General features: G+C 39.8%; 2 protein-coding genes across 2 annotated transcripts in view; both read left to right on the forward strand.

Moving 5' to 3' along the window:
* dele1 (DAP3 binding cell death enhancer 1) overlaps positions 1 to 12,250 on the forward strand; it is a 21,495-nt gene extending 9,245 nt beyond the window's left edge. Inside the window, exons 5-12 of the mRNA XM_081382985.1 lie at positions 170 to 358; positions 444 to 478; positions 2,802 to 2,883; positions 2,962 to 3,104; positions 5,186 to 5,347; positions 7,822 to 7,914; positions 8,006 to 8,159; positions 8,844 to 12,250. Coding sequence (XP_081239111.1) covers positions 170 to 358; positions 444 to 478; positions 2,802 to 2,883; positions 2,962 to 3,104; positions 5,186 to 5,347; positions 7,822 to 7,914; positions 8,006 to 8,159; positions 8,844 to 9,076 — 1,091 coding nt within the window. The 3' untranslated portion in view covers positions 9,077 to 12,250. The remainder of the gene's footprint in view (positions 1 to 169; positions 359 to 443; positions 479 to 2,801; positions 2,884 to 2,961; positions 3,105 to 5,185; positions 5,348 to 7,821; positions 7,915 to 8,005; positions 8,160 to 8,843) is intronic.
* A 640-nt stretch (positions 12,251 to 12,890) lies between these two features.
* Positions 12,891 to 18,843, forward strand: part of apbb2a (amyloid beta (A4) precursor protein-binding, family B, member 2a) — a 44,676-nt gene continuing 38,723 nt past the window's right edge. The window contains exons 1-4 of the mRNA XM_081382976.1: positions 12,891 to 13,013; positions 15,260 to 16,069; positions 16,953 to 17,164; positions 18,485 to 18,603. Of these exons, the coding sequence (XP_081239102.1) occupies positions 15,276 to 16,069; positions 16,953 to 17,164; positions 18,485 to 18,603 (1,125 nt within the window). The 5' untranslated portion in view covers positions 12,891 to 13,013; positions 15,260 to 15,275. The remainder of the gene's footprint in view (positions 13,014 to 15,259; positions 16,070 to 16,952; positions 17,165 to 18,484; positions 18,604 to 18,843) is intronic.

Consider the following 18,843-nt stretch of genomic DNA (forward strand, 5'->3'; position numbering starts at 1 on the left):
CAACTTCTTGTCATATTTTATTACCGTTTTCTAATAAAATATGAAAATAATGTGTGATGATGCGAGAAATGTTGAAGGTGTCTGAATAAATGTTGGTTTGACTGTACACACACACACACACACACACACACACACACACACACACACACACACACACACACACACACAGTGTCGCGTGAGAGTGTGTTGCCGGCTGGAGTGACGGTGAAGTGCCTGCGGGGGGCGCTGCAGACTCCAGAGCCCAGTGATGACGACAGCAGGAGTCATGACAACAGTGACATCAGCAGTGATGGGGATCTGACCTCTGACCTGTACACGACACACACCCCTGAGACAGCGAGCGGCCCGTCACACTCCGGTCAGAACCGGCACACTAACACATTCATATAATAACGATGTGAAGTGCACTAGAAGCTGACTCTTGATTCTTGATTTTCTTACAGAGGAAACTCTTTTTCCTGAACCAGCGAAGCCAGAGGTAATATTTAGACCAGTGTGTTTATAGACGCTGTGTGTAGAATTCAGAAACCCGTGTTATTAGCGACACCGGTGGCCATTAAGGGAACTTACAGCTCGTGCACAAAAGAACGTGATTCAGTGGTTTCCCATTTTGATGTCCACTACACTCGAACAGCGCGCCGCTTTCTGCCGTTCCCGGTTTCCTTTCCATGAAGTTTGTGGAGCGCGGCACAGAAACTCAGCGTATAGGCTAAAGCTAGCTCTCGCGTGCCATCTGAGCGCTTGTTTTGGGTTGGTGCGTAGACCATCTCCCCTTCTTTTGCACTGGACCGTGACGTCTGCTTCCCGCCGACAAAATCAGTCCTATGCGAGTCCTTCACATAAAAACCCTGATGACTTAGTCCTAAACCCTATTCGGACGGGATTAACTTTACAAGGGTCGATGGAGTGATGTAATTTTACCGCAGGACGTCTGTAATATTAATGGTCAATCCGCACGGGATAAGAGATCTCAGTAAACTAGCAGAAGTGGGAGAGGAACTCGATTTACACACCGCCGTCACTCCTGTCCTCATGTGTGTGTTACGCTGCTTCCTGATATCACATGCGCAAAATAACCTATATTTATATATATAAAACAGTTACGTCCGGTCGAACGATGTATTAATGAACTTCAGACTGGATTGTGTTGGTAATAGACACTAACGCTAAAAGATGTTTCGTGCCTCTAACGAGTGCTGGCGATCTTCTCTCTGATCTGATGGTGTGTGTGAAACACTTGAGTTTTGCCACAGACTCGTCCCAGCGTCTAGAACGCAACTGATGCTTTATCAAGCGTCTCCATACTTGAATAAAATGCGGAAAACTACTTTTAAACAGGAAATGACAGAATATTTACGTACATATTTACATCGCGCAGGACATTAGCATTACCTGAGGTCATTTTTCCGGACCTTTTACTGAAGGTAAAGTCGCTGTAATCTTTACTGACATTGTCCGTGATGATCACTGAGATGCACATTCAGACAGGACTAAAGTCACAGAGAAGCTCTGGTGATTATTACTCTACCCCTCATCTACATGTTACACTAGTCCTGTCCGAATAGAGCTTTAAGCCGCTTTTCCACCGAAATTACCCGGAACAATTTGTCCCAGGAACTTTTTTCCCAGGAACCTTTTTTGCCCCAGACCGGTTGCTTTCTGCGTTTACACCGCGGTCTAAAGTACCGGGAAGGTAAACTGCGCGCAACTGCTCCTCCCAGTCTGCGACGGACAGTAATCAGTTTTGAGCGCCACATTTATAAGTATGGAGGAGATTCAAACTGTGTTGCAGTTATTGGTTTACTAACGAGGTAATTAACATAACAAAATAGACGAGCACTGATACTAAAGCGTGTTCAGAAAGCTTGTATGCGTATAAAATTAAGACAAGGTACGTTGTGAGATGACTGGGAATAACGCGCAAAAATTTCCTTTTGCGTAAATACTCTTTAAAAAAATCCTGAACCCCGTCTATCAATCATAAATAGTGACAGTCTTGTAAATAGTTGTTTGTTACACCTCAATGCGCTATTTCAATCCTGTTATAGTAAATTTGTAACATGGTTTGCCTTGAAATAGATGACAAATGTGTAAACATAATGACTTAATATTAAAAGCTGTGGCAGAAAAGAGACGAGCACTGATAAAGCGTGTTCAGAGCTCGTAATGCTAACGTTAGATATAAAATTGTATGTTATCAGCTATTGCGGACATTGGCCGTGAGATGGCTGTGACGAACGCGCAGAAAGTTTCCTCTTCCACAAATACCCAAATAATAAAGCCTGAAACTCGTCGCCAGTCCCCCAGTTTTTTTTATTAAATTCCATATTTGCAGACAGACAACTTTACTGCATGAAGCCACTTTTTAAAAGGGAGGTTAAAAATAAAGAAAATGCTGCGTGGAGTCATCCAACCAAAATGCGGCGTGAACACAACCAATCAGCTTGTGCAGCGCACAAGTCCCACCCCTGAAAGTTCCTGAACTTTGAAAAAGTACTACCTCGTGAGCAGGGACTATCGGAGGGGGAAATATTTACCCGGAACTTCATTTAGACCCTGGTTCCTGCGGTGTAAACACATCGAGTACCAGCCCAAAGTTCCTAGTTCCTGGGGAAAGTTCCTGCGGTGGAAACGCGGCTTTAGACAGCCTAGGTCAAGGTCTTGTCAATCAGGGAAGGTCTTGTTTTTTAAGTTTCGTTGACACATCGGCTATTTAAAAAGCTATAATAGCTGAAAATTCTCACATATAGCTTCTTTAAACATGTTTTGCTTTAGATTAACCCTTTGTGTGTTTCCTGCAGGAACGTCTAACACCCGATGAAGCGGCGCAGGATTTGAGACGCGTGGCGGACAGCAGCGTACCCATAATCCTCAACATCATCGGTAATGACGACGACCTCACACACACACACTCCGTCAGAGGATGCTGTGAGAACGTCTGAACATCGTGTGGTGTTTCAGGTCTGGAGAGCGCGAGAGCGGGGGATTACGAGACGGCCTTCTCCTGTTTCCTGGCTTCGGCTCAGCACGACTACAGCAAAGCTCAGTTTAACGTGGGAGTTTGTTACGAGAGAGGACGTGGAGTACGGCGAGACCACAGCAAGGTAAACGCACGTGTGTGTGTGTGTCTCACCTTTAGTCAAGTCACTTTCAATTATATAGCGCTTTTAACAATATAGAATGTTTCACAGCAGCTTTACAGTGATAACAGGAGATTACAGTAACAGAGAGTGTTTAGGCTTTACAGCAGCTCTAGAATAAAGTTATTGTCCAGCTAAAGTTAGTTTTTTTCATTGATTCACTTCCGTTGCAAAGATCATTAGTTATTAACTTAGGGGCCGCTAACACGACACCGTTCTAACAGAAGACTAAAAAAAACGTTTAATGTGTTCTGGTCGTTCATTCGCACAACAACAGTGTCTGAGGCTCGAGAACACAAACTTTGAAACAAGTTTTAAGGTGCAATTGTTAAAAATTTTTTAAAAACATTATCATTTCAGTGTAAGCTTCAAAAACACGAATCTGTGAAAACGCTGATGGCGTGCACTAGGGTTGGGCGGTATTACGGTAATATCGGATACCGCGGGATCTTAAAATAGCACCGGTATCAGTTTCAATACCGTCATTACCGGCACTTATATAGCCTATAATATATATAATTTATTTATTGCCTAAAAAATGCTTATGTGTGGTTGCAGTTTGGCAATATTTCTGGTTCCAACCGAATGAGAAGGGAGAGGCGGTAAATACTGATGAGGCAATTTGTAAATTGTTCCATAAAAAGGTGACCGCGAGAGATGTAAACACCTCTAACCTAATGTCGCATCTCCGAAACTACCACCCACTCACTGCTGCCAGGATGCATTTTGTTCTCGAGTTCATTAAATAAGCGCATTGTTTCGTATTGGTTAAAATATTATAATGTTATTTTTTCCATCTTTCTTGATTATGAAAAGTGAACAGCACAAATAAGATGGGATGCATCGGGAGTCAGACGATTTGACCACTTCAATAAATTTCGTTTTGTAAAAGGCCTCTTTAAAACGAATTTCGTTTTGTATAAATTCTATCTTAATTTTAATAAATTTTTCATCAACCAATTGCCTATATATTTAATATAATCATGACATGATGGGCGATGGCATGCCGCGGTCACTTTAACCGAAACTTGGAGATGGCGATCGTCAATTTCTTTAAACAAAACAATTCAAAACGAAAAGAAATATAGGGTAGCCTACTCTCTGATTAATCCATGATGTGCATTTCTCTCTATGGCGTTCACAGAGATGGCGATCGTCAATTTCTCAAAACGAAAAGACAAAGGCCACTCTGATTATTTAATCCATGATGTGCATTTCTCTCTAGGCGCGTTCATACGGAGATGTGATCATCAATTTCAGCAAACGAAACCATACAAACGAAAAGAAATAGACTAGCCTACTCTCTGTAATCCATGATGTGCATTTCTCTCTATCGTTCACTATGGAGATGGTGATCGTCAATTTCTTTAAACGAAACAATTCAAAACGAAAAGAAATATAGTCTGATTAATCAATGATGTGCATTTCTCTCTATAGGCGCGCTCACTACAGAGATGGCGATCATCAACTTCCACCTTTACAGAAAAGTTTTATTAAAAATCAATGGACACGCGTCACCGGATTACAAAGGCACTTCTTGCTTGTTGCACGCACACAGTATTATGTTGAATAATGGTGGGCTCGGGCTCATAATAACAGTTAATGCCGTCGACCGGACTCAGACACAACGTGCACGGCTTGATTTTTTTTTTTTTTTTTTTGCCCGATCTGGCATTCAGTTTCTGAACGGTGTAGGCACAAACCAACAGTTTGGTGACGCCGTCTGAGCCCATTATGTCATAATTTTTAATTAGTCACGGTAATACCGTATACCCCGGTAAAATTGGGAGGGGGTTTGACGGTATCAAAATTCGAATACCGCCCAAGCCTAGCGTGCACATGCATATTACGTGTTTAGTCTATAGGCATGCGCGTTTGAATATATATGTGCGCAAGCGTGTAATCTTTCTTTTAAAATCGACCTCAACAAATTACTTGTATAGCCTTAAAGTTTCATAATACAGAAATGTATTAGTATCCATGTGAACTGTGAATGTTTAGATGGTCTCTTCCGTGTTTACTCACACATGACTGTGGTCTCTCAGGCGGTGCTTTACTACAGACGCGCCGCAGTCGCTGGCCACCGGCAGGCTCAGTATCGCTGTGCTAAACTCCTCCTGAACAGCAGAGGGCAGCAGAGCTCAGAGGCAGACTCAGAAGCGGCGCTGAAGTTCCTCTACGCAGCGGCAGACGCAGGACTCACGGAGGTACTGCTCATGTTAAGGGATAGTTCACCCAAAACTGAAAATTAGCCCATGATTTACTCTCCCTCAAGTCATCCTAGGTGTATATGACATTCTTCTTTCAGACGAATACAACCGGAGTTATATTAAAAAATGGCTCTTCCAAGCTTTATAATGGGAGTGAATGGCCATTCACTTTTATGATGGATAGATGCCGGACTCACTGAGGTACAGCTGATTGTACACAGCTTAATGTCACAAGTCTTATCTACACTACCAGTCAAAAGTTTTTGATCGGCAAGATTTTTAATGTTTTTAAAAGAACTCTCTTCTGCTCACCGAGGCTGCATTTATTTGATTAAAAATACAACAAAAACAGTAATATTGTTAAATATTATTCCAATGTAAATCATCTGTTTTCTATGTGAATATACAGTAAAGTGTAATTTATTCCTGTGATCAAAGCTGAATGTTCAGCATCATTACTCCAGTCTTCAGTGTCACATGATCCTTCAGAAATCACTCTAATATGAGGATCTGATGATCAAACAACATTTATCAATGTTTAAAAAAGTTGTGTAATTTTTTTTTTCAGGATTCTTTGAATAGAAAGTTCAAAAGAACAGCATTTATTTAAAAATTGTCGTAATATTTAACAATATTACAGTTTTTTTCTCTCTCGTATTTTTAAACAAATAAATGCAGCCTTGGTGAGCAGAAGAGACTTCTTTTAAAAACATTGAAAATCTTGGTAGTGTACATTATAACATAAATGCTCAGACCGGCTCTAGATCCTTCCAAAGTATGTTTTTCAGCAGAAAATCTTGATCCTCACATCAGTTCAATTTGGCCATTCAAGAGGGTCTGTCTGGCTATGAGAGCGAGAGGCCTGTGTGAGAGATTTTAGCAGAACACTCTAGAAAAATGTCCCCTTCGTTCTAGAGGCTCGTCCTCTTTATAAGATGTCCGGGGCAGGTACATGAGCGAGTGACACGTGCAACTTATCCCATTGAGACAGGACCAAATATCCCAAAATTGACATTTATGTTATGTCACGGGGCCACTAGGACAGTGTCCATAGTTTTGTGTCCCTCTGACCTTGTTTAATACATGATTTGCCAAAAAAGAGATGCTCGTCCATGATCCGCCTGTGACATGTCCATTGAAGAAAGAGAAAGTGGGATGTCCGAAATACAGGGGTCAAAAGGTTGCAGGGCCTCGAAATTTGGCACAGTCGACCGTCAAGAGTCCCAGAATCGGGCCCCCAAGCTTTGCCGCTCTAGATGCTTCCTGAGTCTATTGGCCCCTGGGAAAGTAACTAGAGCACGAGGCCTTTACAGGCACATGCCCCATAAAGATCTATGCAAGACAGAGAGAAACTGGGACGTCCGAAATACAGGGGTCAAAAGGTTGCAGGGCCTCGAAATTTGGCACAGTTGACTGTCAAGGGTCCCTGAATCAGGCCCCCAAGTTTCCCGGCTCTAGATGCTTCCTGAGTCTATTGGTCCCTCGGAAAGGAAGTAGAGCATGAGGCCTTTACAGGAACACGCCCCCATAGAGATCTATGCAAGACAGAGAGAAACTGGGACGTCCGAAATACAGGGGTCAAAAGGATGCAAAGCCTCGAAATTTGGCACAGTCGACCGTCAAGAGTCCCAGAATCGGGCCCCCAAGCTTTGCCGCTCTAGATGCTTCCTGAGCCTATTGGCCCCTGGGAAAGTAACTACATCACAAGGCCTTTACAGGCACACGCCCCATATAGATCTATGTAAGACAGAGAGAGATGTATGAAAAATAACAAAATATTTTACTGCATCTCTCAGCCTAGACCTCTTGGTATGTCGTCAAGGGCCCTGTGATGCAACTTTTTTGTGATGTTTGGGGCCCCAAGGACCTCCAGGGGCCAAACGTGGACCACTGACACATGCAACTTATCCCATTGATTTCCATAGGTTTTTTGTGGACAACACTCAACACTCAAGGCCGAATGTCCCCATATTGACATGTCATGTCACGGGGCCCCTGGGACAGTGTCCAGAGTACCGTGTCACTTTGACCTTGTTTAAACGTGATTGGCCCAAAAAGAGCTGGTCATCCATGATCCGCCTGTGAAATGTCCATTGAATAAGTTGCAAGCGGGACGTCTGAAATACAGGGGTCTATGTCTATGTAGAGATCTATGTAAGGCATTGAGATGTATAAGAAATAAAAAAATATATTTTATCGCATCCAACAGCTTAGCCCTCTCAGTATATCGTTGAGGCTGTGACGATTGGGGCCCCAAGGACCTCCAAACGGGGGATTGATTTCTCATAAGTGTTTGACAGGTCCGAATGTCCCAAAATGGTTTGTAGTGTTGTTTTTTTAATGTCTTGAAGGTGGGTTCTTTTGATTTAGACTAGTATGCAAGCACACAGAACACTTTAGCCACCACACAGCAACAGATAAATAATCTCCCGCCCCTTAAACACAGTGTGTGTGTGTGTCTCTGTCTCCAGGCTCAGGTGTATCTGGGTGTCGTGCTGTCTCAGGGTTCGGAGTGGAACGAGAGACAGTCCGTTCATTATTTCAGGATGGCCGCTGAGCAAGGGGTAACACACCACTCATCCACATACTCTATACTAATGATGTGCTTTTTATGAATAAAGAGCTTTATTGTGTTTGTCACGTGTGTGTGTGAAGGACAGCGGTGCTCTGGTGTGTCTGGCTCAGTGTTACGAGAAGGGTTTCGGCGTGTCTCCGTGTGTCCAAACCGCAGTCAGGCTGTATCAACAGGCAGGAGCCCGAGGAAACCAGCAGGCCAAAGACGTCCTGAGAGACAGACACAGCAGAGAGGGTGAGAACACGCCGACTGAGATAAAAACACACATTTCTATTATATATGTGACCCTGGACCACAAAACCAGTCACAAGGGTCAATTTTTGATTTATTCATCATCTGAAAGCTGAATAAATACGCTTTTTGGGGGGGGTTTGTTAGGATATGACAATATTTGGCCGAGATCCAACTATTTGAAAATCTGGAATCTGAGGGTATCGAAATATTGAGAAAATCGTCCATTTATGTTGGCGATTGTGCTGTATTCACTCAAAAAAATAATTTTTATATATATTTACGGTAGGAAATTTACTAAATATCTTCATGGAACATGATCTTTACTTAATATCCTAATGATTTTTGGCATAAAAGAAAAATCTATAATTTTGACCCATACAATGTATTGTTTAGATATACCCGTGTGACTCGTGACTGGTGACGTGATCCAGGGTCACATGTGAATTAAGGGTCTGTCTGGATGTAATATAATTGGTTGAATTGTGACTCTAAATCAAGGTTATTATTGTAAATTAAAAAATGCTACTGAAAAATATTTTTGTTAATTGAAATAAAGCTGAAAGTATCCGATTCCTGAATTGTAATTGATTTCGATCCCCAACCCTATCGAAGACACATACCAAGTTTTGTAACGATATGTCTCTCTCTCTCTCTCTCTCTCTCTCTCTCTCTCTCTCTCTCCAGTCTTGCGCTCGATCCGATCTGCGCCGTGCTTCTCTGTGATTGGTCAACTGAATCTGAACGCCATCGTTCCTCAAGAGACCAGCGATGAGAAGCCCCGCCCACAGCATCGATCTGCCTGTCAATCACAGCCTCTTCCTCATTCCTGGAGTACAGGAAGTCTGAGTTCACTGTCGTCAGTCACTCTTCAGATGCTCAGTGCGGAGAGCAAGGTTTGGACGCTAGGAGTGCGATAACTTAATGAGGAATTCATATTCATCTATCAGCAGTTATTGATGTTTAATGGTCCGCTGGTCAACTTGATTTAACACGTACTGTACAGTCAAACCTAAAGTTATTCAGACACCTTCAATATTTCTCACATCATCACAGTTTATTCGCTATAGTTTAGAAAATGGTACTAAAATATGAGCAGAACTCAGTTGATATTTGACTGGTTTTGTCCGTCCTTCTGTTAGACTGTCTCACACATGAATTATGTTGAATATCTGTCAGCTGTTAAATTTAACTACACAATTAGAGAATACCAGTTTAGCTCAACCAATCACCAAGCAATGCTTCATTGTGTTCAGTCTGTGTGTAAAAAGAGCATTAGCAATCAAAGAAAACACACTTCAGCGAAACATGATCAGCTCAAAGTGTCGGAATAATATTTGGTGCCAAATTTTTTATAAATTTGGCTGGTTATTCACTGTATGAAGAATTTTTTGGGTTTAATATGTCACAGACTTTTATTTTGCTCTCCTCACTTACACTAATGAACTATAGTGTCCTGTACACACTAGCAAAAAATAATATAAAAATGTATATCTGGTGTCTGAATAATTTTTGGTCCGACTGTACAATAAAAGCATACGCTGTACATGTTGCTGTTAGAAATGCACACACACTGCACAGGTTATGATGGAAACTCCCTGAGCGAGGATCAGATCTGACACATGAATGTTCTCGGCCAATCAGAGTGGAGCTGCTGAGTTCAGAGCTCTGTGATTGGTTGATTTATCTATGAGATGTGATTAGCTTTTTTCTGCCTCTGTGGGAATCTCTATAATGGGTTTGGTTTTGTATATATTTGTGTGTTTGGTTATGAAGAGTGTGTGAATGCTGTAAGAGCTCGTTTCTGCCTCGGAACAAAGATATAAAACAGGTAATAGTGACTTTATCTCACAATTCTGGCGAAATATTTTGGGAAAAAAAAAAAGATGTTAACTTTTGAGGAAAAATATCAGAATTGCAAGATATAAAGAAATTGCGAGATATGAATTATGAGATATAAACTCAGGATTTTGAGAAAAATAGTCAGAATTATGAGATATAAATTATGATATCAATGTAGAATTTTGAGGAAAATATTTAGAATTGTGAGTAGGGGTGTCCATGGTTAATCGATTAACCGATTAACCGTTAAAAATTGCGTAACCGAGTGAAACATTTTTGCTCGGTTAAGTGGCGTCAATGGCATGCATTGAATTTAGTTGTAATACATTTTTGCACCACCAGAGACCGCTAGACCAGTTTTCTAATATGAAGCGGGCAAAGAAAGCGCGCGTCCAAGAGTGAAGGCTGTGCGCGAGCCAGAAACAAACATAGTATCCGCGCCACTGATCGCAGCACAATAATATCTGTCTGCAGAGCCACAGCTTTACCCCAGCAGTTTTACCCCGCGCATGCGCAGTTTCATCACCCATACAATTTGTATTATGCATTTCCTAAACATGTACTTGCTAATCAAACACTTTATATGAACAAACTACTAATCTACAAAACACAATCGGTCTTCCGACCTTTTACTATTGTGTTGATATGCGCGAGGGAGAGAGAGCAATACAGCGCTCCTGTTGTTTGAAGGCGGTGAGAGTGTGCGCGCGCGCGGCCGGGGCTCTCTCACTGTTTCTTATGCGCCCTGTCCACTAAATAATTAGTTGTTACGACGACTGATTTGTTCCCTCGTTTTAATAAATCGTGGACACGTTGAACTAATTGCCTCCCTCATTTTGATTTAACGAATTACAACGTGGCCAAAAACAGTTTGATACTATTAATTAGTGAATGCTAAAGACCTATTTTTTGTGAATTGGTGAATATTCAGGTGAATTATTTCGTGGCCACGAATTAATAATAATTATTAAACTGTTTTTCTTAACTGTTTTTCTTACCTGTGAAGATAGCTCTTCAGTGAAGGCCGACTATTCTCGTACAGCTTTTTATTCCTTTTTTTTTTTTTTTTTTTGTGAATTGGTGAATATTCAAGTGAATTGTTTCGTGGCCACGAATTAATAATACCTCAGCACGTTTTACAAGACCCTTCTCGATCGCAGCGGCAACAAGCACTTTGATCTCTTGATTTAAAAAACAAAACATTTCAGCGCTAGATCGGCAAAAAAAAAAAAAAAAAACGAACGAAATGAATGCTCTGCTAGTTAACTGAAGATGTTTTGTTTATTTGTATTGGTATTCGTGCCGCGAGATGTTTCAAAAGTGGTGGGGACAATATCGACCTTAGAAAATAGTGGTGGGGACATGTCCCACCCGCAAATTACGCCTATCTCGGGGTTGCGGCGCGCACACTATGGTTAACCGAGTATTAACCGCTAAGGGCCTCGGTTAACGGTTAATGAAAAACTTAAAAACGTGCAGCCCTAATTGTGAGATAAATTAAGAGATGTAAACTCAGAATTTTGAGGAAAATAGTCAGAATTGGGAGATATAAACTCATAATAAACAATAATCAGAATTCTGAGATTTAAATGATTTAAACTCATAATAAATAATAATCAGAATTCTGAGATTTAAATGATATAAACTAATAATAAACAATAATCAGAATTGTGAGATGCAAACAAGCAATATTGTGAAAGAAAGACTGAATTACCTTTGTTTTTATTTCGCGGCGTAAACGAGCTTCCATAATATGAAAACAGTGAAACTGTGACTGAATGAGGGTTTTTACTGAGCGTGTAGAATGTGATGTGCAAGGATAAGCTTTTCTCTGTATTATTTGTGTGTGATCTGTTGTCAGACTGCCTGAGAAGGTCACATGGTGCTTTTCTTTTTCTTGCCTTTCCTGTTTTCTGTTTTTCAGAAGAGTTGAACATATTGTTTACATGATTACACTAAAACTGTAAGGCCACATATTCATCCAGAAGCAGAATTATTATTAATTATCAAGAGATTTAAACCATTAGCACCATTTTACTACTAAATTAATTGCATGTGCCAAAGATTTAATTAAGATATGTGCCTTAATTAGATTATACACAAATACAAGCCAACAGCATTTTGTCAAGTATTAAATATCAGAACCTGATATTGTAGGTTTGTCTTGATCTGTTCAGCACTTTGATTGGTTTATTGAAAAAAACTTCATCCTAAAGCACTTACTAGAAATAAAGACTTCTTTTTTTACACTGTTTTTGTGTCTGGCTGATATGCTCTTACATTTACCATTTTGAAGTAATATACATTTTATTATACATTTGTTTACTATAAACAATGGAATATGTGTTCAGAATCTCTAAATTTAATTTATTCTTTAATACAAAAAGTTTTACTGTAGTAACAAGTCACATTTATTTATAGCGCTTTTTACAACACTGAGTGTTTCAGAGCAGCTTTACAGAGATAACAGGAGAATAATGCAACAAAGTTTGTTTCTAGAAGAAAATAGCGTCACAGTCCAGCTTAAGTAAGTTCAGTGATGTTTCATTTATGTTGTAAAAAAGTTTTAGTTCATTTATATATATAGCCACTCTGGAGAAAACTGTTGAATGTCAGAAACTGTGGTTACTGTATTTTTTAGTTAAATACCAATAGTAATATGATATTTATATTAAATGAATATATGAGGGTTGTTGTTTAAGTTCAGATACAAATTTCCATTATGAATGTTTGAAAAGGGAGTTAATTTTACACGCTACTTGTCTCATGAATATTAAGTAACGTTTCGAGCGCGACCTGATTAATATTCATGCGGCGGCTTGCGCTCAGCGCTCGGATTGGTCGGGGCGCGCGTCCACGGAGCGCATGCGCAGAGAGCAGCGCATCCTGTGCGAGGTGCGGAGAGGTCTCGCGTTGCGGGCGTCTGGACTTTAAAAGCGGGCGTCACCTCGCGTCTCCGCATCAGCATCTCCAGAGAGAGAAGAGCTGAAACACACTCGCGGACACCCGGTGCTGGTAAGTGACTGTCTCCGAACAGATGACGTCATGTTCATACACACACACACACACGCGCGCGTTGAATCTTGATTATACCGATTGATCCAATGCATCTTCGTTGCAGCAACTTTATAGAATTAAGGATTGAATTGAGTTTGTCATGCACAGGATGCGCGTTATGAGAGCGTGACTTGACACATCTCACTGACATCATGTGTCATGTGGGAATATATGTGTACATATGATCGTGTGAGCTGATGATGATGATGAAGCTGCTGCATGGAGCATTTGTTGCAGACTGTGTGTTTGTGCAAGTTCTGATGTGCGTCATTATTTGCACTGAATGTTTTGGGCCGATCTGAACGGATCTGTCATGATCACAGCAACTTCTGTGCATGCTCTACATGATGATGTCATCGCTGGATTTGGTCAAACTTCTCAAATATTCACTTTTCATACGATGTTGCATTTCCAATTCTATGGCTAAATGATTATAATTAAAGAGATATAATTGTATCTAATCCTATATGCAATGCAATACTGTATTACACCAGTTGAGTCTTGCATTTTTGCTGTTATGTTCTATTTTGAATTGTATTGCATTGAGGATTATAATCAAAATTAGCAGTTACTAGTGCCTTCAATTTGATTGCATACTGGATTATAATCAAAGAGTTGTATGAATGATCCAAGAGACTTCACTAGTATAGTACAGTATTGCATAATATAGTCACTGAGTGATTCCTGTAATATCAGATTTCAATTTTTATTGCATATAGGATTATAACCAGTGTTAGAATATTAAATCGTTTCTGTACTGTAGGAAAGATATTGAGTCTTGCATTTTTGCTATTTTAAATTGAATTGCATATAGGATTATAATTAAAGTTTGTAAATTCTGTTCAGAGAGTATTTTACTATGTTGTTATTCAATACTATACTATAGTAGAGTTATTGAGTCTTGCCAAGGGTGTAGATTTGGTTTGAACATTGGGGGGGTTGAAGTTTGGGTCTGCATATTTTTCATGTGATCATGGTATAAATATCGGGGGGGTTGTAATGCATAGATTTAGATATTGAGGGGGTTATCTCCCCCCCAACCCCCCCACAAACTACGCCCCTGAGTCTTGCATTTTATGACCTTTTTGCGATGTTGCATATCCAATTTTATTGCATATAGGGTTATAATTAAATGGTTGTATGATTATAAATCAATAATGCAATACTGTTTTATATTAGAGTAGTCTTGCATTTTTGCTTTAATGTCCTATTTCAATTTACTGCACATTGGATTACAATAAGAGTTAACATAAATTATTTAACTAGTGCCTTTTACTGAAGTTATTAAGTTTAGCATGTTTGCTGTTATAACTATATGTTATAGAGACTTCACTAGTATAGTACAGTATTGCCGAGTATAGTAAGAGTTACCGAGTCTTGCATTTTTGCTGTTATATCCGATTTCAGTTTTTATTTTTTATTACATATAGGATTATAATTAAAGTTAAAATAATAATAATTCCAAGCATATTTATTGGCTATATAATGCAATACTTTACTGTACAATAATTGAGTTTTGTATTTTTGCTGTTATATTTTATTTAATGTTTTATTGCATATGCAAATATAAACTAATTGTATTGTCCAAGATGTGTAAAAGTGAAAATCTAAATTATACAAAAAAAAAATAGCTTGATCCTTATGAATTTAATATCCACTTGTCTTCTTGAATAACTTTATATTTATGAGTTATTAATGAAGACAATAACAAAAAATAACATTTTACTGTATCACTGTTGAGATCAGTCAAAACAACAGCTTTTGGCTGATGCACAGAAAAACAGTCACGCATGTCGGGACTGACACACTGTGTGTGTGTGTGTGTGTGTGTGTGTGTGTGTGTGTGTGTGTGTGTGTGTGTGTGTGTGTGTGTGTGTGTGTGTGTTGTATGTGGGCTGTTGTGCTAAACATTGCTGTATAATCACACTGATCTTCAGTGAAGATCTGCAGCAAACACATTTTCCACCCCAGTCCGTCACAGTGTTTGTGTGTATATTTGTGTGTTTATTGCTGTATAATTTGAGACGCTGTGCTGACTGTGCAGTTCATGTAAAGGTGATCGGGTCTAAGAGTCACACAAACACACAATGACGCATGAAACATGGCTGATTAACAGAAGAAATGTAATTACTCAGTAGTTAAATTAAAGTTTATGGTGACAAGAATTAATGAAGCTAATTAACTAACGTTCTCACTCTTCACAGCCGATTTATCGTTGCAATGATGTCACTGCAGAAGCCTCCCCTCAGGCGCAGCGCATCGACCGTAGAATCGACCAATCACAACAGCCCGTTGTTGACTCCGCCCACCTCCCTCAATTTACGCTCCTCCCTCAACCAGCAGCTGAGCTGCGACACCATAAAGGAAGGCGTGGTTGCGGTTTCCAAGGAAGCGCAAGGCTCTTCGAAGAGTCGTCAAAAATACGCGTTGACGAATATTCAGAACGCAATGGGTTTGAGCCAAACCCCCGCCCCTTTAAGCCAAAGCCACGCCCCTTTGAGCCAAAGCCACGCCCCCGTGCACTTTAAACCCGCCCCGACCAAATCCGCCTCCTCATCGTCTCTCTACTGCTCCTCGCTTTCCTTTTCCACATCCAATCCCAAACTGGCCAAGAACGGCACTAACCTCCAGCTAAAAGAGGAGCAGCTGGACCTCAACAAGAACGACAAGAACCTCCTGAGGAGCAGCTGCGATTGGCTGGAGGGGAAGGACAACCAGAAGAACCCAGCATTCAGAAGGAGGACCAAGAGCTTTCTAGAATACCATCGAGAGGAGGAGGCGTCCAGCAGTCCTAATAAACACACGCATGTTGAGGAGAAACACCTCCTGCCTAAGCTGGAGGCGCAAACCTGGGCTAAAGAGAACCATGTGGAGGTTCATCTCACCCTCCCACAGAACCACCTGCTCCTGCTGGCCAGCGAAGAAGAGGAGGAGGAGGAGAGTCCAGAACCGGCGGACGTTTACGAACACGTGCTCCGCCCGAACAACGAGCGCGTGAGCCGCGTCAGAGACGGGTAGGGCTGCACAATTAATCGAGTTTGTAATCACGATTACAATTACGGATTCCACAATTATGTTGTTGTTTAAAGACGCAATTACAAAAAGAAGTTCACTTACATTATTCTGTGTACTTAAGATGTGTTTTTGTTATTTTAAAGGTGCAGTGTGTAATTTTTAGCGGCATCTAGTGGTGAGATTGCGAATTGCACCCAACATAAGTTACGGTGGTCGACAGGAAGTGATGTCGTCGTCTGAGACAGCAGAGAGCAGCCAGTTAATCAATGTGGTTTCTTTACAAAGATAAATCCGTAAAACGATGTTATTGCAAATATTATTGTCACTTGCTCTTCATTGTGTCAGTGTTTTATTCGCTGACTTTAGCGAGCTTCTTATCATGAAGAACAACACAGTGACGAAACGTGTTTGTCCATTCAGGGCCACCGTAGAAACATGTGGATGTAAGCGGACCCGCGGTGTGTGTAGAAAGAAATGCCTCATTCTAAGCTAATAAAAACTTAACGGTTCATTATGTAAGGTCTTTATACACCACTGAAAACATAGTTATGTGTATGATATGGCATTTCTGTCAACAGATCCTCCTAAATATTACACACTGCACCTTTAAGGTTTTTTTTTTTACTTTGCTTTGGTTTCTCTAAATAAATAATAAATTATTTTTGGCATTTGAGGCTTAATGCTATAGAAAAGCAAAAAAAAGTTATTTTCTGTTTTTAGCTTGTATTTTGATATAATAAAATGGCATGCAGTCGCTTCAGTCAATGGCATAATGCTCTTCAAAACATCATTCAATGTAAATTATGATAATCGTAGTTAATAATCGCAATTACAATTTCAAGGGAATAATCGACAGTTATAATTTTTGTCATAATCGTGCAGCCCTAGAGATGGGAACGTCGCTTCTCCGAGCGGAAAGGTCCAAATGATCCCGCCGTCCACGTTACGCCTGGAGCTGAGAGAAGACGAGGTCGAGGAGTCGAACGAACGCCCGGCGCGACCCGAGAAACAGGTGGAGGACGAGGAGGAGGAAGATTCCAGCTGGACGACGCTATCACAGGAGAGTCCGTCTGTGGAAACGCCTCCAGAAACAGGTGACCTCCGTTTATTTACACTCATGCTGATCAGAAGCAGTGTTGGTGAAAGTTACTTTGAAAAGTAATGCGTTACATTATTGTTTTACCCCATTAAAAAGTAACTAATTGCTTTACTTAGTTACTTTTAAAGAAAAGTAATGCATTACAATATTGCGTTACTCCCTTAAAAAGTATTTAACTGTTTTATTTAGTTACTTTTAAAGAAAAGTAATTTGTTACAATATTGAGTTACTTCCTTAAAAAGTAACTAATTGCGATACTTAGTTACTTTTAAAGAAAAGTAATGCGTTACATTATTGTGTTACTCCCTTAAAAAGTATCTAATTGCTTTACTTAGTTACATTTAAAGAAAAGTAATGTCACATTATTGCGTTACTCCCTTAAAAAGTATCTAATTGCTTAGTTACTTTTAAAGAAAAGTAATGCGTTACATTATTGTGTTACTCTCTTAAAAAGTATCTAATTGCTTTACTTAGTTACTTTTAAAGAAAAGTAATGTCACATTATTGCGTTACTCCCTTAAAAAGTATCTAATTGCTTAGTTACTTTTAAAGAAAAGTAATGCGTTACATTATTGTGTTACTCCCTTAAAAAGTATCTAATTGCTTTACTTAGTTACTTTTAAAGAAAAGTAATGCGTTATATTACTTTTGCGTTACTTTTTCTCACCTGGGCTGTGCTTGTTTTTCTTGTTTCATTTTTAAAGTTAAATTTTTGGGCAAATGTTCTATATTTTAAGTTCTATATTTTGGGCAAAATTTAAATAATAAGGCTGAAGGAAATGCAAATTCACACGTGTACAGTAGAGGGCGCAGCTCAAACAATCCTTTCAGTTTAACTGAATCATCAGCAAGTACATTGGTCAATAAAGTGAGATTAAATGCATAAACATATTTATTTTGTTTAACATTATTGGAGGTTTGCAATGCATAGTATTCTGATTTTGTATTTCACTGATTTTATTCATTTTGAGGAATTCTGAATCTGTAAATGCTCACATTTAGCCTAGAACTACAATAACAATCAATTTACTCACAATTTCTCTCAACATGAGGACAGGAGAGTTGTCAGTCAATAAATGGGAAAACAAAGTAACTTGCGTTACTTATTTGAAAAAGTAACTGAGATATTTTGTTGCAAATTCAAAAGTAATGTGTTACTTTACTAGTTACTTGAAAAAAGTAACCTGATTACGTAACTTTTAAGTTACTTGTAATGCGTTACACCCAACACTGATCAAAAGTACAGTAAAAACTGTGAATTATTGTGATTATCATGTGGAATATGTGTTTTCTCTGTGATTATGTGGTGCTGTAGGTGTTTGGGAAGAGCCTCAGCTGAAGGAGTGTTTTTGGCGAGCTCAGCCTGACCTGGAGGCGGAGCCACGAGTGAAGGGGGCGTGTCTTCCTGTGCCCTGCTCTAAAGCACAGACTGAGGTACACACATTCACAGTCGTTTAGCAGACAATTTTATCCAAAGTGACTTACAAATGAGGAATACAGCAATCTTAATGAGGCAATAAACATGGATCTAAAGTTTCAGAATAATGCAAGCTCTTTGCTCTTACCACAGTTTTCCTGCATGTGATGATGTGTTTCTTATTGACATATTATTTTTAAAGTCAGCATGATACGCAAATTGCAACCATCTTTTCTTCCCTATTGTGACGTATATCT

This window comes from Scardinius erythrophthalmus, assembly GCF_964197995.2.
Source record: "Scardinius erythrophthalmus genome assembly, chromosome: 13".
Lineage (NCBI taxonomy): Eukaryota > Metazoa > Chordata > Actinopteri > Cypriniformes > Leuciscidae > Scardinius > Scardinius erythrophthalmus.